This window comes from Eptatretus burgeri, chromosome 1 (assembly GCF_056783735.1).
Source record: "Eptatretus burgeri isolate ZD-2024b chromosome 1, Ebu_testis_v1, whole genome shotgun sequence".
In the NCBI taxonomy this organism is placed as follows: Eukaryota; Metazoa; Chordata; class Myxini; order Myxiniformes; family Myxinidae; genus Eptatretus; species Eptatretus burgeri.
In genome coordinates, this window is record NC_140961.1 from 36854275 (window position 1) to 36878387 (window position 24113).

General features: G+C 43.0%; 1 protein-coding gene across 1 annotated transcript; it reads right to left on the reverse strand.

Annotated features, from left to right (window-relative positions):
• Nucleotides 1–678: 678 nt before the first annotated feature.
• On the reverse strand, nucleotides 679–24106 carry LOC147034252 (T-box transcription factor TBX15-like). The gene is made up of 8 exons (XM_085879443.1): nucleotides 23647–24106; nucleotides 12898–13009; nucleotides 8354–8455; nucleotides 7040–7211; nucleotides 6499–6663; nucleotides 3663–3727; nucleotides 2363–2457; nucleotides 679–1941 (listed from the first exon to the last, which is right to left on the reverse strand). Exons 1-8 carry the CDS (start codon nucleotides 23999–24001, stop codon nucleotides 1406–1408), a joined length of 1602 nt encoding a protein of 533 aa, XP_085735569.1. The 5' UTR covers nucleotides 24002–24106; the 3' UTR covers nucleotides 679–1405.
• Between the last annotated feature and the right edge of the window lie 7 nt (nucleotides 24107–24113).

Genomic DNA, 24113 nt, shown 5'->3' on the forward strand with positions numbered 1-24113 from the left:
TGCAATCTCATGAACTATTGAATCTCAAATATTTTAACATAATTTGTGCTCCTTCCACTGACTCGCTAAAGTGGCGAGACCATTTACTCCTACCAATGCTCACGGTCTGAAAGACCCTGTCTTGAATTCACACTGAGTCGTCAGTGAATTTCACCACAATACCATGACTGCTTTACAAAAGTGCCTCTGACAGATGTAAAGCTGGATGTCACGTCTGCTGGCATTAGTTGGTTGACGTTAAGGATCCCATATTCAAAGTGTCTTTCGCAAAGAGTCGGCGAGCTATCGCCAGCACCCTCAACAAATATTACACGTCTTGCCCAAATCAGCTGCAGTAAACATAAGGCCTGGCCCGTCGGTTCATGGAAATAATTGGGACCTATAAAGAGGTAGTAGTAGACCATGACTCCACTGTGTCATCAGATCTTTCTTCAAGTTGTGTTCACAGTATAACGTTTTTCATGTCTTTTAACGACTATGGGAAATTTTCCAAATCCCATTGTTACATGACATTGTCTATTTTACCGATGACTATATATATATATATATTAGTCATTCAGGGAAACCATTTATACTTGTAATACTCGAGAAGTCGATGGCATGCCATCGCAAACCCCCACTCTTCCCACCTAAACCAAAGTTGAAAGACAGCAAAAAGTTCCACCAGGAACGACAATATCAAATTTAGTTTAAAACTTTATCCATTTTGTCCCTTGTAACCCCAAGTCCCCACCCCCTGGGGTGTGAACCGAAGGTCAAATTCAAAAAATCCTTTTGATTACACATTTGATGTGTCCCCCAATGCTAATTGGATGTTCAAAGTTTCATGAAGAAATGTTTAAAATGTGCCCGTAATTGCATTTTTTGGTATTTGACATTTTGACCCCACCCCAGGGGGCAGGAACAAAAATTATACTGCTCTTGCACCTTCATGCATGTCATGTGATCACAATTACCAAGTTTAGTGACTTTCTGCACAACTGTTTCGGAGGAGTTCGTGTGACGGACAGACAGACAGACAGACTGACGGAGCCGATTACGATATCCCCCCGGTTTTTTTTCTTTCAAAAAGCCTGGTGATAATAAAAGCAAAACCATTTTTGCCATTGACATGCACACAGTATCGATTCCGAAAGTTTATAATACTTCGTAGGACACCAACATATAAAGGGCTTTGCTGTTGCACTGGCTTCGAAGAGACACATTACGAAGCATGGTTATAACACAGCAAAATAACTTCAACATAAGGCACTTAGACTTTTTACATTTAACAACGTTACAGCTGAGGCCCGTGGAATTGTTATTGGGAAAAAGGCACATGGTGGGCTGGAAATGGGGTCATATTTAGGGTCAGATTTAGGGCTGTGGAGTTTCGACTCCCTGGGAGACCTGCTGACAGGGAGCCTTAGCCAGAGAGCATGAACGCAGAACCCGTCGGTATGCAGGCGCACGACACTCCATCATAGATCGAGCCTCCAGAACGTGCCAGGAACGCGCTCAGGGTCGAGGAGGGGCTCTCTGGCCTTCCAAAGGCCGGGACTCCTTCGGGTCCTAGGGTCGTATCCCATGAGGGGCAGTTCGCCTCGGCCATTAATGGCCCCGTGGGCGTCACAGGCCCTCGACCGAGGAACGTAAGGTCGCTTGAGCGTATGCCGGGTAATGCAGCCTGGTGGCTTTGATGGACACCCGGGAAAATCTCTGGAGCTTTCGGGATACAGCAGGGAGAGGGGAAATTGTGCCCAGCGCTGTACGGCATGTCGTGTTCGCATGGAGCCGAGAAGTCCGTGTAGAGAAGGCCATATGAGGCTGGGGGAAGTGGAGGTAGGGATGGAGGTGAAGCAGGCTGGTTGATAAGTGGTGCACCGTGCGCCGAGACGCACTGAAAGTACCCTTGTGGCCTGCGTTCTTTCTCCACTCTCTCGCAATGAGATAATTCCTTTCCTGTAAATAGGAACAAAACACAGTCAGAATCCACTTTGCTTCATTTTATCTCATAGTTGATGATATTAAAAAATTTAAAATGCACGTTTGATTTCAGAGGCAGAAAATCATCGTTGGTTGGTTCAGAAATTTTTGTTCTGGTTGAATAAGTCTTAGTAAAGAAAAGAAAACTTTTATCAAGACACTGTCTGCAATTTCTAATTTCGGCCTCAACTCCATTGCGCCATCGCTTAACTATGTTTTATTAATTTTATCTTCACCACCCTCAACATCCTGATGTTCACGTGTTTGCACATGAGCTTTATATAAAACAATCATTTCTCAACATAGAAACGCATATTCAGGACCGGTGCTTAAAAATGCTGACCTTGCACACTTCCCCTTTAGGGTTGTTGTCTTTGGAGATATGTTTCCCTCTCACCTGCATCGAATGGTTCACGGCCTTCCGATCTCCACCCTGATCTTCCTTGAGATCTCCAGCCTACATAGGATTCTAACAGTACATCTAGGCCACTCCTGTGGAGCAAAAGGAATATTCCACTTTAAAAATACAAGAAAGGAATATCAATAGCAATGGACTAGATTCTAGATTATGAAAAGGTGGCTGTGGAGTGGACTGAAAATGCTGCATAATTTCATTCTGGTCATCTATTTATAACGTGAGAACAGAAGAACAAGGAGGATGATTAGAGAGAAAGGAGGGTAGGATAGATTCGGAGTGGGAAGAGAAGGAAAATTAGTTTGAGAGGAGATAGGAGTAAGAGGAGGGGAAGATAAGGGGTATACATGGGGCAGGGGATGAGGTGGAGGGGGGAGTGGATAGTCAGAATTTCTGACATATTTATATACATAATAAATATATGGCGCCTCATGCAACATGGCACAGATTACTCGAGGTTCCACAATGAGGTACGCATAGGTAGGAGTGTTCGTAGAAGTAAACTGTTGCTCTGAAGAGGACGGCATCTCTGGACAAGCTGTAGTGCGTCATCTAACAAGTCACACTGTGGTGTTACTTTGGTGACATCTCATAAATCCATTCTGCATGGTACGGGCCTGATGGGGGTGAGGTTTTCATGTATAAAGAAAATCGGATTCCCTTAAGAAATTCCCATCAGTAGTTTTGCTAAGATGAGTACCACAATAGAAGATGATGCTCTAAAGTTGTGACACATCCAAGGCAAGACTATCTACGGCAGTCTGCATCACTCGTCCCAAGAATAAGGGTGCAGTTGCAGCTATTTGTTCATAGGATCCACTATTATTGTAGTCTTCCCATCCTTGATACAATAATATGAGTTCCCTCACAAGGAACTTCAATGCAGGAGGAGGAAACAAGGCCAATCAAAGCCTCTGCAATGGCTGCCAACCTATGGTTGTTTATCCATGCTCCTTCCTTTTTAAATGCTGAGCATCAATGAAGGAAGCAGCATGTACAATTTTTAAATATTTGCATCCGGGGTTCGAATGATTCATATGTTGTGGCCAGGGTTCGAACCGCCGAACTCCCAGACTCAGAGCAGACGTTTTAACCATTATGCCACCGAATCTGGTAACATATGATGTGATGCCATTGATTGGTTCACACGTCTTTCTTCAATTGGTGAAGCCACGAAAGGTCATCTGCCAACATTCCACCATCCTATACTGCAACTACTGTACAAACACAATCACAATGCATAAGCTCCATGAGCAAAGGAAATCCACAGAGAAAAACTCACCGGTTGCGACCAGAATCTCGGAAACCTTTAGCAAATGGGTTTCGGTCGATTTTTAGCCTCGTGATCTGCAATGAGAGAAAGAGGACACCGGGGTTGTGGGGAGAGGAGTGGGGACAAGGGGAGAAGGTGAAAACACATGTTCTGCTCCTGCTTTGCAAACAGGACAATAACCGAGAACAAATCAAAAACTATTTGGAACTCTACTATATGAAATGTGTCAAGAAAAATATCTCCATTTCCAAATATTCAGAATTTGTTTAAAGATAAATTTTGAAAACAGTATTTTAACTGAAATGCTTAAAACTGACAATGCTTAAGGGGGGAACATAGGATTCAAGGGCCGATTTGTGTTAAATGTTAACAAAACACTATGAAGGTCTTTCAAAAGTTATTGGAATTAAATACTCACAATAGTCCAAGAAATGGCATTTTAATCTTTCAATAAATAAGTGTATAAATTAGTAAGGAATTGGTTTTTTTTCTTACTAATTACAAGTGCAGTACTTATCGCATTGGGTATATTGAAAAATAAAAAGGTGTTTCTTGGAATGTCTGCCCATGAGCTTGTGGATATATGTATATGTATATGTATATATATATATATATATATATATATATATATATATATATATATGTATATATATATATATATATATATATATATATATATATATATATATATATATATATATATATATATATATATATATATATATATATATATATATACATATATACATATATACTAGCATGGATCGGCTCGCCACGCTCACCTCTCCACACGTTGTTGCAATGATCGACGTTACAGATTTGCTGTGTTGTCATGATGTACACCAATCATAAAACAAACATTTATTTTCTACAAATTTATTTGTAATATTGGTGATATTGTATTTATTTGAAATTTGTGATATAAGAAGGTCAAGGGTCTAAGCTGTCTAATCTGTCTTGAAGGGTGTAAAGGGTCTAAATGGTGTTGAGGTCTAAAGGGTCTTCAGGGTCTTTTGAGACTTTTGGGTCTTCAGGTGATCAGGGTCTTTGGGGACTTTTGGGTCTTCAGGGTCTTTTTGGGTATTTGGTAACTTTTGGATGTTCGGGGTCTTTTTTGCCTTTTGGGGTCTTAAGGGTCTTTTAGGAATTAACATTCAAACAAGACATGATTAATAGGCATATCGTCTTCACGGCTTCATTGCCTCACCGTGATTTTCGTTTTTCATATATACTGGAAAGATTTTTAAAAACACACAACCACATTATTAAAAACACCTCATCTCCACATAATTCAAAACACTTCACCACACGTCGCTCGAGAGACTGGCTTGTTTTAACTGAGGATAAGTATGTGAGTTGCCATGTTATGATCTGCACCAAGCACAATTCAAACATTTCTTTTGAAAATTTATTTGTAATATTCATGATAATACATTTTTATAAGCAATTTAAGTTGAAGATTTCAACATAAAAATTTCAACAAAAATACCCTTAGGACATACACATGGGAGAGCTCGGTGCAGCCTGGAAGTTTGGTTTGATTTCACAAAAGTTTGAGGGAGTAGTTCATTGACAACATGTGACAGACACTGCATATATATATATATATATATATATATATATATATATATATATATATATATATATATATATATATATATATATTTCCCAATTTCATCCATAAATCGAGCAAGTTAATGATGACATGGGAGATGAAGGCCCTTTTGTCTTCATCTCCAGCAATTACATCATAACACATCTTTATTAAACTTCATTAATTATTCTAGCATTGTTCTAAACTGTAAATAGAGCAGTACTCATGGTATTTGTTGTTGATGATCATCTGATAATGGCTTTGTGATTACATCGGTGTCTTTATAATCCATCATGAGAACCTGAGGAAATCACACAAATATAAAAGGTTCAACAGCTCATCCTACGCCTGTACTTGTGTTAGCATGGAAAATGGTGTAAAAAGGTGGGATTCAGATGCTCCTGTTGTTGACTGTAGGCTCGTCTATAGTGCAGCGTTAGCATCCAAGCCGACCAACCAGAAAGGCCAAAGAGGCCATCTGAGACGGAAATACAAGGTGTACACAAAGTCATGTTCTGGTTTGAAAATTTTATGACAACCAAACCAAAGCTTGGTTGTAATAAAATCTTGTTATGAAGGTTCCAAAACAAGCTTGTTTTGTCACAGTTACATGAAATGTAAATTACAATTGTCAGTATTTTGAGAAAATAGTGTAGTCATCTCGCAAGATCATCATGCTGTCATGAGATTTGAGCGAGCGGAAGACAGGTATTTTCGGTGGAAAATGTTGACACAAAGGGTGATGGCATTGTTTTAAAGTGCTTCATCCAAACACATTTGAAGCAAGACAAAGACGGCATTTTTATTTAATACAAAAATCACGTCTCATGGAAGAGCAAAAAACCTCCGCCATTTCATGGCTTCACAACTACAAGAATATGTGCCTCAGCGGTGTGTGACAAAATTTGGGAATGTGATGATGACATTTCTGTGAGGCAATCTTGTCAATAAGTTTATCCTCTCCCCCTGGGTGGGATCAACTGGAAGCTTAAATATCCGAGTAGGTAAAGTATAGACGCTCCATCTCATGAGGCCTCTGACTCCAACATGTAGTATAAATGAGCCTTGTGGAAATGTATTTGTTTTCACAACTTCCTTGGCTCTTAGACAAAAACTGCATGCACACGCAACTCGGTCAATCCAGCCATCTCAATCAGCACAGTAAGCCCGATCGGTCTGGCAAGGCTGTCATTTAGAATTATTGTATGTTGTAGTTTTTATTTGCTGGTTTTGGTACATGGAACTCCATACCTGCTGATTCTGGTATGCAGTGACAGTAGTAAACACTGTCTCTGGGAAGCAGAAGGTACGCAGCCCAGGAAGCACTGGGAGGCATGCAGGCAGTGGATCTGGAGCAGCTGAGCTTCTCAGCACGTGTACACGAGGCTGGTACCGATGCATGGAGTGCAGAATTAGCTGAGGTAGGACAGGTAATGGAGGGAGGTGGCGTGGTGATTAAAAAGTAAAGATCATGCATGGGATTTCAAAACGGTAAAACAAAGTTTTACATCATGTCATCTTATAAATCACAAGATCATTAAAATATTCCAAACAACATCAGCAAACAGTCTCAAGCAGCTCACATTTCAGGAGGCCCTTACCGAACTCCATAGCATTGAGACGGCATATATACTGATGTTGACTCACAACAAAGTGAGCACATGCCTTCGGAAAAATATGGACGACATGCAACATCACACACTCTTGGGGTAATTGAACGAGACACTTAAATGGATGATATCACTGATTAAAACAAAACAAGGTGAATGGTTTGATAGCAGAAAGTTCTTACATGACCCTGTGCATCCGTCTCATTGTTCGTCAGCTTCACGCGCTCGAAGCTCACAAGTTGTCGGGTCCATGCGCGACCCATCGCAGGAGAGTCTGGATGTACGTAAACACGGCTGGGCGGTGGAATGTCCGCCGTGCCGGCCACGGTCCACCGGGAGCTGTGGTACACATACCTGGGGGAGGCACAGCATCTTTGTGCAGTAAATATACCGGAAACAAACCCTGAAGGCCCAGCCACCGATTGGGCCATGGGAATCTAACACAAATGATCCTTCATCCATGCATTTCTGTTTAATGCTGCTCAGAGCTTGACTTGTGGGGTCGTATATTTATTACGTACGTGCTCGGGAGGTTCTGATTGGTGTACACATCAAAGGAAGAGATGGCATAGGTGGGATCTCTGCCACATTTGCAGACATAATGAATGAATAATCCACATTAGTTCCAAATTAAATAATAACCGGCATCATTAATATTTTCATAAAATTGCTTTTGTCATCTTTTAAACAAAATTGTCATGCAATGAGCACCATTAAATGAATGACCACCTGAGTGTTACGAGCACTTGTCATTGGCAGGTGTGCATGCTCAAACAAAACAAAGTTACCCGTGTTACGATTCAATTCAGGTACCTCTTCGTCTTCATTTCAGTATAATCATCGGTGTGAGGATTGTGTTGTTGAATAAAAATTAGGCACAATGGCTCTGCGGCTCAACTGACCCTGACCATCCAAAATTAGGATGCATTCCATGACCTAGACCTTTTTGACCTCACAATCACCCACTCAATGTGGTGTACAAAGTAAGCCAGTCACCAATTCTCATTGAAATCCCATCAATTTCCTGTCATGGCCACAAATGCTGATCTTTGACCTTTTAGTCCACGAAGACACCTAAAATGCAAGTTGTAGGGTGGATCAAACAAACTTGAGAATGACTATCATAACTCATAAGGAAGGTTCTTGCCATGTTCGATGGAAATTCCACGACGTGTTTCAGAGAAGTTTAAAACACTGACATAGACAGGTGGACAGACTGATGGACAAAGGGAAGGATGGACAGAAATGCCAAATGCTTCTCCAGAGCACAGCTCCAGGTTCACTGTTAAATAAATTATTTTAGGAATTGGTGCAAGCCCAGTTTGAAATAAATAAGGTGGCTGCAGTGCATACGAGATGTTGAGAGTACAAGTAACAATAAAACAGCGCATCAGATAATTGTAATGTGTAAGTATATGTAAAACCTGTTTCAAATACTGCTCGGAGTTTGGTGTCCATACGGTCATGACTTGGTTCATATAGGAAAGAAAATGTACCTGTAGCGCTTATTGTCCACGGGTACAATGTCCATCGCCACAAGGTACTGCTCATCGGGATCCAAACCAGATAGTCGGACACGGAGGGATGGAAACATTCGCCTGAATGTAGGGGGGAGATGGATGTGAGATAAAATAATTTGATAATTTTCTCATTTAACCACATTGGAATTTCATATGGTGGTGCCCAAGGGTCGTGGGTGTTGCTGTTGTTTTTACACACACACACACACACACACACACACACACACACACACACACACACACACACACGAAGGAGAAGGATGGGAATCAAACACATGATTGACGTGCGGGAGTGGTTTTCACACCATGGTACTTCAAAAATCAAAACTGGCTGCAGCAATTGTACTGATATTTCCTCCAAATACCAGCAGCTGAGACAGGAGGCTTAACCAACACCTAAGAAGGAAAGTTGCTTTTCGAAATGCTTTCCACCTGCTCTGCATTCTAGGTTAACTCATAGACAGAGCGCTCTGTGATGATGTTAACTTTCATTACTTCTTTACACTACATCCCATTAGATTGGGGTCTGCACCTCATGGAGTAGTTACTATTGGTCTGTCTTTCACGAACTGGATCGCCAGGCCTGACGTTACCAAAGAGCGGAAGGTTATAGTTGTGTCGATAAATATGATTATTAAATATTAACTCTTTCAGCTGGAGGGGACTCAGCCCTCTCCTACAGGTATGGATATCCATTCATCAACGTATTATAAAGAATAATATTGCTTAGAATGGGTTCATGTGCAATATTGATGAGAAATTGGTGCTGCTGAAACAGCTGTGGCAAAGGTTATGCTGGATGGTATTCCATTGCCTTTCTCGCAGTCAGACCGGCTGGAATTGAGAATTTAGAAACATGGAGGACCAAGGTGCCTGCGATAGCTCGTCTACTCTTAGTGAAGGACACCGTGGGGTCTTTATCGTCAACCCCAACTAATGCCGGCAGACAGGATGCTCAGCTTAACATATTGATGAATCACCCTGCATGTGAAACACCAGGGTGACAGTTTATAGCTGGCCTGAGATTCAAATCCAGGCTGCACAGCTTACAGACGAGTATGTGTACCTTTAAGCCATCCTACCAGCCTGATGTAATAATACAGTAATACATTCCAGCAATTGCTGCCCCTTGTGTGAGCACTGGCAAACTGCATCAATCTATACACATATTTTCAAGTGTTTGTATGTTATTCTTTCACGGCTGAAAGGAAGCACCTAGAGGCCCCAAATTCTGGGTGTACATACTTCAGTATCTGAGCAAAGCTTTAGGCTACCACACGTTGGCCGTGACATTTTTTTGAGGCCACTAAAGACCGCTATAAAGTGTATATTGGGATCTGGGGTCAGGTAGTGCTGCCAACAGCCTGCAGACAAAAGGTAACCACCATGAGGCCGACAACACCACACCCTTTCAATGTCCAACATGTCCCAAAACCACAGCTGGGTACCGGGGAAAAGCTCATCCAGCCGGGCATCCCCCTTATCCCCCACCCCCGGGAAACACCAATGTTAGTGCTGAACCCTTCAAAGCAGGTGGAGAAACCATGATAGTCGTTTTGCATAAAATTTCATAATTCTTAAGTCTGGAGAATGGCCTGAAAAATGGACTGTGTCAATGGCGATTCCTCTCCCGTAAAAGGAGAATGTTAGGGTATGTCCTCATCATAGCACGATTAGCCTCATTAACAACACATTTGCTTGTTCTGACCTCGTTTCTGGTTCTAAATCACTATACTCATGCAGAAACATGTCTTTTTCATCAAATTGTGTGTATTTTAGCTTGTTCTAAACAAAACAATACATTTTGCAAAGAAACATTATTCATGCAAAATGGTCTTATTTGCTTTAAAAAAGCGTTTTTAATCATCCTCGTAAATTCTTTCCACAAGTCTTGCTTATGTGCATGAAATCAACACTCAGAGATATACTTGATGACACTCAAGCTGGTTTTATCGAAGGTCGCAGCACTGTAGAACAAATCTGTCATCTTAGAATCCCCATAGAAAAATACACCGACCATGACTTAAAATATCACAATTTCGCTGATGTTTAAAAAAAAAAAAAACTTGATAGAGTTTGACATAAAGTTATTTGGCTTACGATGTAAAAATATAACATCAGTCAAAACTTAATTCATGTAATAAGATCACTTTATGAACATGCAAAAAGTAAAGTGTTTGTTGGGAATTCCTTTAGTAACCGATTTCAGGTAAAAGTGGGAGTACGTCAAAGGTGTGTTCTCCCACCAGCTCTTTTTAACATATTCTTGGAACAACTAATGAGTGCGGCTCGAGAAAACATTGATGGTGGTAGAAGGATAGGGGTACCTTAGTATAACCAACTTAAAATTTGCCGATGACATCGATTTGCTTGAAAGCACTGAAAAATAATTGAGAGAATTAACAACTAGATTGGATAAAACTGCAAGAATATATGGAATGGAAATCAGTGCAGAGAAAAGCAAGGTGATGATAACCGGGAAACAACACAATACATTTCAAGCTCCATTCAACATTGGAGGTATAGACCTTGAACATGTTCAGTCTTTCAAATATTTGGGAAGTATTATTACACAAGAAGGTGTGCTCACGATGTGCTCTTGCACCAGAGAGGCAGTACACTCCAAGTCCCTGATGATAGTGTCTGAACAAGAGGCTGAGGTGCAGGGTTTGTTTATCTCCAATCACAAACAAATTGGTGTCCTTCCGATCTCTTCTACCTCCTAAGATCTGATCTTGACTCTCCTGCCCTACCAATCCTTCACCCTTCACAACTAGGTCCACTAGGTGGCATGTCCTCATCCGGTAACAATGCCTCGTTACACTTCTTAAATCTAGCAAATGCTCGTCTCCACTCCCTTTGTCCCCTCCTCTTCGTTTCTCTGCAGAATCACCTCCCAGAGCTTATTCAGTCAGATTCTTCCTTTCATTCCATCCTTTTCTTGTAGTTGTTCCTCTACGATCGATTTCCCTGTCCGTACCTTTCTTCTCACCATGCTGTCTCTGTCTGCTCATTCCTTGCTTGTCTGCCGATTTCCTTCCGCTTCATCATTGATGCGTTGCCTTTCCAAACCCTGTCATTCAGATCTTCTATGAGCCTAAAGCTATGTATAAAGACCCAAGTCCAATTTTCATTGTCCAGCATCCTGCTGTCCCTTGTGACAAATAACCAACCCCTTTTGCAGGTTATTGAGACTCTCCCCCTGTCCCTCACCCCTTTTTGTTTGTTAGTTTTTGGTTCGTTTGTTCCTTTTCTGTTTCATCTCTGCCTTCCCCTTACTCTTCTTGTGTTTCATGCACTTTCTCAATCCAATGTTTTCTTCTCCCCCTCCCCTTGATCTCACTCTCACTTCTACTTTGCTGTTGGTGTTTCCCCCTTTTAATTTTATTCCATTCCATACTGCTCTCACTCTTCCACAAGCCTCGACCATGTACACAAGAAAGCCCATCAACCCAGATAGACAAGCCGTAGTCAGCCAGCAGAATCTACTGCAGTTCCTCAGTTTCTGATAAAGGCTGGCCATTGTACCACCTTGTGACAGCTCGTGGAGGTTTACAGGTATTGAAGCAGTCACGAGATGGAGTGCAGAGGCATTTCAAGTGCTGTCAACTCGGCCTGATGGACTTGTAGCCGTACAGTGAAAATGACGTTATGGGATAATTGCTCTTACAAGCTCTTGTATAGCTCGAGCTCACTGAAACAGGAATCGGGGTCCTCGGGGGGAGGGAGGGGTAGAATTTTCCTGGATTTGAAGAGGGAGGGAGATGGCGATTTCGTTAAACCCACCATTTAAAATATCGGTCTTGATTCACACCGGCTGCTGTATGGGAGAGAACGTGTTTCAAAACACGTCAGATTATACTGACTTATTCGTGATAAAAATCTAAATAATGGAATATTCAGTGCCAAAAATCGTAAAACATGTCGTGTATGCAGGAACAGTGCGGGCTGAGAAAACACAAGGTGTGGACGGACGGGGGAGGTCCGCGGACTGCACTGAAACTGTTTTTGGCAGTGAATATCACGTTCGCGAGAAAAAGATTTGACATTACCGGATCAAATTAAATTGGCTTCATGAAAATCCCTTTCCCCTCGCTGAATAGAATGGAAATGATCAGTGACTTCAATGGCCACACATGACGTCGTTGTGCCTCCCTTACGACCAGGAACGACCCCAAAGCCTTAAAACTTACTCGATTCTCAGAAGGCTGTTCCACAAGTCTCCTAACCATGTAGGACACCATATATTGGTTACAACTTACTGTTTATCTCCAATTTCTATTTTGGTCACCGATGATGCCCATCACACAGGTTTGCAGTCTTTACAGGAACTTTTTTTTCATTCTTGTTAACGGGTGGGGAAGTCGTACCACAATCAGGTTCAAAATTCCTCATCAGTTAAAAGCATTGAGTTGAACACATGGCAATTAAGACTCTTCCTTCTCAATAAGCACATTGGACTTTCGCATGAGCAAACCTGTGAGATGCCCATTCGAGAATAAAACAAGGGAGGGTGTTACCTTCCAGCCTTGGTGATGATCATCTCTGTACCGATACCGTGGAACCTACGCCAGAGGTCAACCCCCTGAAGCTCCGCACGAGGTTGTAGCAACGCCTCAGCTTCCTCCACATCTATTGTGGAAAGATGGTTGGGCGAGGGGCGGTTAGGTGGTGAGGGACATTGGTTTGACATGCTGCTCTCCAAGAGCACATCATTATTGCATACTTGGTTTGCAGTGATCACGTCTTTATCAATCCAAAATCGACAGGCAGGTGGAAGGTGGTTGTAGATCAGTGGGGTGTTGTGTTCAAGACAAAATTATAGATCATCATCAAAAAGCTTTGTTTTGTGGTTAGTGGGGTTTTCTCGCAGCTTCAAAAAAAAAAAAAAATGCAACAAACTCGATGATCTTATTCATCACAATTTGGCTGCAACTTAACAACTGTTTTTTCTTCCCCAAGATCCTCAAAGATCACCACCAATTGGTATCCAAACATAGTGCTCAAGCGAGAACCACAACAAACTATATCGCATACTGCATGTAGAACCACAAGGAACAGCCCTGCACAATGCGTCTAGAACCACAACAAATTGCACCACACAGTGTGTCAATACCTACTGCACAACAAATTGCACCACACAACACACTCAGAACCACAATGATCTGCACCACACAACGCACCTACAACCACAATTAACTAAATGCACCGCACAATGCACCTCAAACCACAATGAACTGCACCACACAATGCACCTCAAACGACAATTAACTGCACCACACAATGCACCAAGAACCATGAAGAACTGCACCGCACAATGCACCAAGAACCATGAAGAACTGCACCGCACAATGCACCAAGAACCATGAAGAACTGCACCGCACAATGCACTTTTCAGTTAAACTCAACAAACGACCCATAATTAGTTTTATGATAATGACATTATAATGCGGTGTAAAAGGGAGAAGCAACAATTGGTGAGAGCACCACAAAGAATCTTTCTAATGAATTCCCATCCTGTCCCATCCATTGCCACTCATTCCAGAGCTTCGGTGACTCTGAAGCAGTTACTATTGGCAAGGAATACAATGGGTGGTTTGCCATTGCTCTTCTGAGCGGTCGTCAGTGAAGGAACTTGGAATCTGGCCAGGATAGCTTAACGTCCCACCTAAGAATGGTGGACTAATTTATGTGACGCGCTTCATGTGAAGTACCATGATGGTAGTTTACAGCTGTCTTGGGAATCAAACCCAGGTGAGATTAAGCTTAGGGATAACGTACTCACTTTCGAGCTTTCTGCTAGCCCCAATGATCATATATTATTTAATATACAGGTTCTTACATACCAATGTCATATTCATTTAATACACAAGATGCACAAATAAACGTATAGTCCGTATACAGTGGGCGGTGGTGAAGCAGGTGATGACAAAGTGGATGGTGATAAAGTGGATTGTGATGAAGCAGATGGTGATAAATCTGAAGATGGTGATAAAGCGGATGGTGATGAAGCGGTTCAAGATAAATCTGTGGGTAGTGGCAAAGCGGGTGGAGGTGACAAAGCGGGTGGAGGTGACAAAGCGGGTGGAGGTAATGACAAAATGTTTGGAGATGAATCTGTGGATATTGATGAAGCGGGTGGTGATGAAACGAATGGTGATGAAGTGGTTGTTGATAAATCTGTGGGTAATGACGAAGCAGGTGGTGAATCTGTGGGTAATGACGAAGTGGGTGGTGAATCTGTGGGTAATGACGAAGCGGATGGTGACGAAATGGGCGGTCATGAAAGGGTTGTTGATAAATCTGTGGGTAATGACAAAGCAGGTGGTGAATCTGTACATAATGACAAAGTGGGTGGTGAATCTGTGGGTAATGACAAAGCAGGTGGTGAATCTGTGGGTAATGACAAAGTGGGTGGTGAATCTGTGGGTAATGACAAAGTGGGTGGTGAATCTGTGGATAATGACAAAGTGGGTGGTGAATCTGTACATAATGACAAAGTGGGTGGTGAATCTGTGGGTAATGACAAAGCAGGTGGTGAATCTGTGGGTAATGACGAAGTGGGTGGTGAATCTGTGGGTAATGACGAAGCGGATGGTGACGAAATGGGCGGTCATGAAAGGGTTGTTGATAAATCTGTGGGTAATGACAAAGCAGGTGGTGAATCTGTACATAATGACAAAGTGGGTGGTGAATCTGTGGGTAATGACAAAGCAGGTGGTGAATCTGTGGGTAATGACAAAGTGGGTGGTGAATCTGTGGGTTATGACGAAGCGGATGGTGACGAAATGGGCGGTCATGAAAGAGTTGTTGATAAATCTGTGGGTAATGACAAAGCAGGTGGTGAATCTGTACATAATGACAAAGTGGGTGGTGAATCTGTGGGTAATGACAAAGTGGGTGGTGAATCTGTGGGTAATGACAAAGCAGGTGGTGAATCTGTACATAATGACAAAGTGGGTGGTGAATCTGTGGGTAATGACAAAGCAGGTGGTGAATCTGTACGTAATGACAAAGTGGGTGGTGAATCTGTGGGTAATGACAAAGCAGGTGGTGAATCTGTGGGTAATGACAAAGCAGGTGGTGAATCTGTACGTAATGACAAAGTGGGTGGTGAATCTGTACGTAATGACAAAGTGGGTGGTGACGAAACGGGTGGAGATTAATCTGTGGATCGTGATGAAGTGGGTGGTGATGCAGCGGTTGGAGATAAATCTATGAGCAGTGATGAAGTGGTTGTAGAAAAATATGTGAGTAGTGATGAAGCGGGTGGTGAGGAAGCGGTTGGAGATAAATTTGTGAGTGTGATGAAGCGGTTGGGGATACATCTGTGCCTAGTGATGAAGCGGGTGGTGATAAAGCAGTTGGTTGTGAGTCGTGATGAAGCGGTTGGAGATAAATATGTGAGCAGTGATGAAACGGGTGGTGATGAAGTGGTTGGAGATAAATCTGTGCGTAGTGATGAAGCGGGTGGTGATAAAGCGGTTGGTTGTGAGTAGTGATGAAGCGGTTGGAGATAAATATGTGAGCAGTGATGAAATGGGTGGTGATGAAGTGGTTGGAGATAAATCTGTGTGGTGATGAAGCGGTTGGTGATGAAGCGGGTGGTGATAAAGCGGTTGGTTGTGAGTAGTGATGAAGCGGTTGGAGATAAATATGTGAGCAGTGATGAAATGGGTGGTGATGAAGTGGTTGGAGATAAATCTGTGTGGTGATGAAGCGGTTGGTGATGAAGCGGGTGGTGATAAAGCGGTTGGTTGTGAGTCGTGATGAAGCGGTTGGAGATAAATATGTGAGCAGTGATGAAATGGGTGGTGATGAAGTGGTTGGAGATAAATCTGTGAGTGGTGATGAAGCGGTTGGCTGTGAGTAGTGATGAAGCAGTTGGAGATAAATCTTTTGATAGTGAAGAAGTGGGTAAGGTGGGTAGTGATAATTAAACTTAAGGTGGGTAGTGATAACACTAGTTGACAAAAAAAAAATTCTGAGGCAAGCATGTGAATAGGTGTTTCTGACTAATTTCGATATGCTCAATTCAAATTTCTAAACAGTTTTGCTCTATCACCTCTAGTTTTTTTGCTTTCACATATCCCTTTTTTATTATAATGCATATATTTATAATATAATGTGTTTATTTCATATATTCAAATGGCATATTACAGAACGAAACAAAACATAGATGCAGAACACTGACAGAACTAAATATTACTATTACTTGGATATAAGCATATATACACATCATAGTAATAGACAGTCAGAAGTGAGTTTTTTTGGAGGATCTGGTGTACTTTGCCTTCAGGATGTCACACAGGAGCATCCAGCAGAAGTCCCCTATCATGCTGGGGTTCCACTTGCCTTGGTAGTTGCTCTCCATCTTGGTGGAACCTTTCCCCATGTTCGTCACTTACTGCTCCGAGGTTTGGGGGGAAGAAGTTGAGGTGGGAGTGTAGTGTAGTAGATAGTAGAAAAATCGTGCAAATTATGATACAAGCATCAAATTTGGCATTTCTGTTCTGCAGGGCTTTCTGATCAAATCTGCCCGATTGGCCATTTGAAAATCCAAATTTTGAAGAAAAATTTTTTTTTTGAAGTCACAGCTGGCTGAAATTCTTGAAGCGCAAGTGAACATCCCAGACAGAGAACTAAGAGGAGATGCAGTCATCATTGATGGCTCAGCACTTATCAATGCCCTACCTCCACGCACTTCAAAGATATTTGATGACTATGCTAAAGAAGACATCATCCCAAAGGTGGAATCCTTTGGTGCCAGGTACGAGAGGGTGGACGTAGTGTTTGATGTGTACAAGAAGTCAAGTCTGAAGTCCGAGGCAAGGTCGAAAAGGGGGCAACGAATCAGAAGAAGAGTGACAGGAACCAGTAAGACCCCAGGTAACTGGAGAAGCTTTCTTCGAGATGACAGCAACAAGACTGAGCTGTTTCACTTCCTTGTGGAAAAGATGTGTGAAGCACAGATGACAAGCACAGTCATTGTCACAAAAGGAGAAGATGCCATGAGCAACACAAGGAAGTCACTGGATGCTGTGTCTCCATGTTGTCATGAAGAAGCTGACACTCAAATATTTGTACACGCCAGGGATGCAACGACGGATGGTAGCAAGTCCATTATCATTAAGGCTAATGACATGGACGTACTAGTCATAGCAATATCTGTACTGCCATCCTTACAGGAACTAGGTCTTGAGAACATGTGGATTGCCTTTGGCCAAGGAGCCAAGGCATGATGGTTTCCAGTCCATGAGGTAGTTTCTGCAATAGGGCCTGAGAACGCTAGAGGGATCCCATACTTCCATGCACTTACTGGATGTGACGTCATGTCTGCCTTCCGCGGTAAAGGGAAGAAAACTTCAGGGCAGACTTGGAACGTCTTTGATGATGTTTCTGAAACATTCATCAATCTCAGCCAGCATCCAACATTGATTTGTGATGTTGACTTTTTTGAAGTTTTTTTTTTTTTTTCAAATTTTTCAAAATTTGGATTTTCAAATGGCCAATCAGGCAGATTTGATTAAAATCCCCTGGAGAACAAATGTGCCAAATTTGATGCTTGTATCATCATTTGCACGATTCCTCTCAAAAATTGCTGTTATCTGCCCCACTAGTGGAGAAAGTGAATCTTGAGACATTCGGCACCCCATTATATCCTGATAAGCCTGCAACAACTTCTCGACACGCATTTGGAAATCTAGTGCCCGTGTGTTACCAAGGAAGCCATGGCAGACTGACTTAAATGCTTCCCATGCTCTCAGTTCCTTCAAGGTGAGCTTCTCCTCGAATACCTCATCCTTCAGCACCTCCCTGATCTGAGGTCCGATGAAGATGTCCTCCTTGAGCTTAGCAGATCTGAGACCTGGGAACAGAGTGCACAGGTGTTGGAAGGCAGCGCCATCCTTGTCCATGGCCTTCACGAAATTCTTCATGAGGCCAAGCTTGATATGAAGAGAGGGAAGAAGCACCTTGTTCATGTCCACCAGAGGATTTTCTTGGACACTGTTCCCCAGGCACGAAAGTACTCCTCGACCCCCAGTCCTTCTGCGTGTAGTGCTTGGACACAGCCCGACCGTCCCAGAGACAGAGAAAGCAGCAGTACTTCGTGAAGCCCGCCTGCATACCCATAAGGAGTCCAATGACCTTGAGGTCCCCACAGAGGCTCCACTGGTGCTGCTGGTACTTGACAGCTTCCAGAAGGAGCTCCATATTGTCATAAGACTCCTTCAAATGAAATGAGTGGCCAATGGGAATAAATACCCCAGCATTCCCATGAAATGATTCTTCTATAGTATAAAATAAAAATTAAAAACCCAGCTACTTTATATAAAAGTATCATCCTACCGGATAATTGTAGAGCAGCACTAACTACCCTCTCTCACCACCAGTAAGCTACTGGCGTTCCCAGCCGCACAATGCACATGTTTGTCCTACGGAATTTTTTGAATGACGCAAATAGCGTCATCGGCTTGCCAAAGTGTTAATTTGAGTTCAGCATCCCTAAATTAGTCTAAAACAACTATTTATGCAGTGCATTACTGAAATATTTAGATATTTTTGGGTCTAGGGCTATATGTATACATGTAGGTACATGTATATCTCAAAAACTAGAGGTGACGAGTGAAAATGGATTTCGTATCTGAAATCAGCACCCCAAAATTAGGTTAGAACATCTATTTTCATGCGTGCCTAAATTTCTTTGTAAACCAGTGGAATTAAACTTAAGGTGGGTAGTGATAATTAAACTTAAGGTGGGTAGTGATAATTAAACTTAAGGTGGGTAGTGATAATTAAACTTAAGGTGAGGAGTGATAATAAAACTGATGGCGATAAAGCGGGAAATAGTAAAGCCGGTCGTGATAAAGGGGGTAGTGACAAAACGTGTCGTTGTAAGGTGGGTAGTGGTAAAACTGATGGTGATAAAGCTCATAGTGATAGAGGGGGTAGTGGTAACGCAGGTAGCGAGAAAGTAGGTAATGGTAAAGCGGGTAGCAAAAAGTGGTTAAAGCGGGTCACGATAAAGTAGGTAGTGGTAAAGTAGGTAGTGGTAAAGTGGGTCGTAAAAAGTTGTTGGTGAAAAGTAGTCAGTGATAAAGTAGGTAGTGAAACCTGACATTCGAAAAGGAGGTTTACGAGTCACTTCAGGCCTGTTTTGTAGTTGGAATCGACAACACCCCCCCACCGATGGAAAACCTGTGTGTACACGACCCTAGACCAGGACACCGGACCAAGCCATGAGCTCTCAGCATGACTGGCTCGCTCGTGCGAAATGCTACATCTACGTTTTCGTCTTTAACAATTCCTTACAGCTCACAATAACCTCACAACGTCCCTTTACCTGTACCTGTTAATTCAAATATTTTACTCGTAAATAAACTATGTAATTGTTTGTGTTAATTATCTATCCTCATAAATAGAAACTTTTATATATTTTTTAAACATCAAAAACATTTGTAAAAGTATTCACTCATTCAATCTATTCGTTATAGTATTGTGAACAGGTTATGATGAATCTTAACCGGATTAATAACTCGTTTACGACATCGAACAAACAGTTCTCTTAACGAATAGTCCAAGAGGGAAACTATTTGTTTGTTTTCCCTCTCGTGTCCCTCGATTTCACAGTACTTGCACCACTTGCCCTTCAAACTGACTCTGCTGGTGAAATGGACGGTTTTCAGATTGCTCCTTCTGCCACGTCTCGGTCGCTTCGATCGGTTCCTGGTCTTCGGTTTATCGACGGACACGCGGCTCGGACTTCAAATGTCGGATCAGATAATAGTCACTGGGGAGAAACTCCGGCAGGAAGGGTGAAACAACTGATCGAGGAGATTGGCGTGGCATTCCGGGTCTTAAACACAGGTGTGTTGTGAATGATGAGCACACCTTCGGTCAACATCCTTGTGTTCGCCCTTGATGTCCTGCTGCAATTTCTGCACGCGGCTGATGTAACATCCCCCTGTGATTGTACGAGTACCAAACTCACTTGTATCATTGTTAGAGCATCCGCTGTCTGGGTTAGAGTCTGGAAGGTCGGTGGTTCGAACTCCGTCGAGTCAAACCAAGAACTTGAAAAATGGTGCGTGCTGCTGGTTCCTTGCTTGAGACTCAGCATTTAAAAATGACAAAGCACAGACAAACCACCATATGTTGATAATCATACCTCCTGCGTTGAAAATCCTTGAAAGGGAAGAAATATTGATATTATTGTGAGGGTCATTGTCAATGGGCAGGTGACACCGAGATCTGCCGGGTGAGGGCTGTTTGTGAAATATATTGGGTCATGGTGACCCCTTGCGCCTCCATTGCATGGATTCCAATTCGGTTTCGCGATCGCAGTCGTGAAGCCGCGTTTCGTCACCAGTTGGCTCGATACGTGCCCAACGGTCCGAGAAGCTCGCAACGCGGTGCCAACCATTGTTGTGGATCATGAGTGCGAAGGTTATGGAGGACCCATCCTGGTCAAGACCACGGACATTCCCAAGTGTTCGTGGAATATGGCGAGGGCGCTACCTTGAGAAATTCGAAGTTCTATGGCGACTCGCAGGTCAGGAAAGACATGTCCGAGGAATGCCTGGTGGGACAGACAGTGGCGATGTGTTTGGAATCGGAGCGATGTTGGACAACCCAAGAACAGCATCGTCCATAACTGCCATGGCAATGTCTTGCTTCACTGTTTTTAAGCATCGTGGCAAATCATATTGTTTGAAAGTACAAAAACTGAACAACACTAACAACACTAATAATAGTAGTAGTATGGACATTTATTCTAAAATCTTTGCATGAAGTTTAAAGTCATTTCATTGAAACGGCAAAACCACTTTATCAATAATTTAATTATACAATGGTGTAAGAGCCTTCTACACTGTCATCGTTATTTAGTTAGTTGTACTCTTTTAAATATTGATTCATTTGTATGTTCAGTTTAATGACAATCGACCTGTTCGGTGATTGGGTTAAGCCTTAAGGTTTTGCTTATTTTTGTTATGATTATGGTGGTTTGTTCCATATATAAACAACTTTGACTGTGATACTTCTGCTTTATTTCTGTTCTTTCTCTTTTCTTTTTCAACTTCAAACCGAGCAACCCCACCCTCCCCCACTACCGCCACTACCCCCACTCCCCCTTCATATATACATAAGACCTTACCTCAACCTACTCGTCAATACCTGTATTATTGTGCACATTTAAAGCTGATATCAATGTGGTGTGATTGTTGATAGAGTGAAGGGATCTGGAACATTCTGTGATAAGCAAGTACAGGAAGTCGGTACATTCCTGAGAACCAAAGGAAGGCATCCAGGAATCAGGAACATTCCTTGATAACTGGGTCAATTTCCTTGATAACCCGTCCAGAAATCTGGATGGAAGATTCTTTGATATTAAACCAGGTGCAGGGATCCGGAACATTCTGTGATAACCAGGTCCAGGAATCGAGAACATTCCATGATAACTGGGTTGAGGAATTAGGATGGACGATTCCTTGATAACCAGGTGCAGGGACCTGGGACATTCCATGATAACCAGGTCCAGGAATCAGGAACATTCCTTGATAACTGGGTTAATTTCCTTGATAATAACCTGTCCAGAAATCTGGATGGAAGACTTCTTGATATTAAACCAGGTGCAGGGACCCGGAACATTCTGTGATAACCAGGTCCAGGAATCGCGAACATTCCATGGTAATTATGTCGAGGAATCTGGATGGAAGATTTCTTGATGACTGGATCCAGGAATCAGGAACATTCCATGATAACCAAGTTATTCAATCCGGAGCGTCTCTGAACGTGTTCATGGAATCCTCTTTCGTTACACCTGTACTGTAACTCCAAAGATATTCCCACAACTTGTGGACCCTTCGTTGAGACAGTGTCATGCTAATCCGTTATGAACAACATCGACCATGACACATCTTTGTTTTACATCAGAGAGAAACTTCAAAATAATTAAAAATAACACTCTCACACTTAACCCGTGTGGCGAGAACACGAGAACCTTCAAAATTGACGGCAGAGCAGCGAGTGCTGTAAAGGCAGGTAGATGATTCGATCGGAGATTCGCAAAGGTCGGGGTTAGAGTGGAGTTCTGGAGCTAACGGGAAAGGGGGGGGGTTGGGAGGGGGCATTGGCTTAACCCATGAGATGATTCCTGGGGGTTGAGGAAGGGGTGGGGAGGCTTTACTTTAACCACTGTGCGAATACATTGAGATCCATGGATTGCACCACCAAAGGAACAATATGTAGGAAAGTACCACAAATGTCCTGAGATAGCTTACGTGTGTGTGTGTGTGTGTGTGTGTGTGTGTGTGTGTGTGTGTGTGTGTGTGTGTGTGTGTGTGTGTGTGTGTGTGTGTGTGTGTGTGTGTGTGTTACATCACCACAGAACCCACACGAGGTAACGTAGCTAGGGTAGTGTGTGTAGCGAATTTCCTCGCTGGGGAGGAGTGGGGGTGGTGAGTTTGGGAGACTGCCCACTCACTGTTCTGTATTACAACCATCTTGACGTCATATAAAGACGGCTTCACCCTAAAAATAAGATGACATGACCGTAGATATGACAGAGCGGCTTCTCTCCCTGTACGTACTTTACCTTGGGCGTTGAACGTCTGAGAGTGTAAGTAGATGGCAACAACCGGCTTAACACCCCCTTTCGAATATCGGTGTGCTCCGAGATGCAGCACCGTTCCGCGAAATGAAAGATTCCAACCCGGCACATCTCACAAGGCGGAGGGTAGAGGTGAGGGGTAAGGGGAGGGTAGGGGGTGGATGCACACTTGGTTACATTCTCTCCCTGTGGACCACACTGCTGATGGAGCATCGGTGTTGCAGAAGTCAGTGATTGCACTCGGTGGTTTGCCTTTGCAGGGGCTTCATGGCAGGAACTTGCAGTTTGTTTCGGGTGCCGGCGATAAGTTGGATAACTTGCATACCCTTCGGGAAAGACACCATTGGATCTTTAACATCCACTAACCACTAACTAATGTTACTCATTTTAACGACCATCCGAGGGGGGGGGGGAACACTTTGTGAGACAGTACAATCCCATGCCTGCGAAGCACCAATCAAACAGTTTAGAGTCGGGTCGGGAATCGAACCCAGGTAAGATGTCCCAAAGGTAATTAGTGCGCTTCCCTGGCACCCTCCAGTTAAAATCGCTATCTCGTGATACCCCAGCGTTAAATACAACTCACATGACTGCATTAATGGTTTATAATAATTAAATAAACCATCATTGTGATAATTACGAGATGAGACGGACACACCGGTCTCTGCGCGCTGAGACTCGAAGCCCGCTCGTGGTGGAGATGCTGGACGCTGGTGGGGAGACGACCCGGGACCGTCGACCTCCTCCACTCCCCCGTGGGTCCTGAGCTTCCTCTTCTTCCCAATTAGCGCCTCCACCGAGAATGCGTGCGCTCGAGAACTGAGCGCCGCACCCGGAGTGCGCTTCGCCTGGGCCATGCGGGGTGGCCCAATATGGCCCGTCCCGTTCCCACTCACTGCGTTCCCAACCCTAGTCCTGCTCTTGGTTAAAAATAGCTTGAAGTTCAGCTGTTCTTTTGGTCTCCACGAGATTACATCGACAGCACTACCCCCTCCTCCTCCTCCTCCTCCCATTTCCACCCATCCTTCTCCTCCTCACTCTCAAAAGCTTCAGCCCTTAAATTCTTCTTCTTCTTGCATTGGTTTTTTTACCGATTCTATGCCCAATTTATTCTGGTTCCCGTTT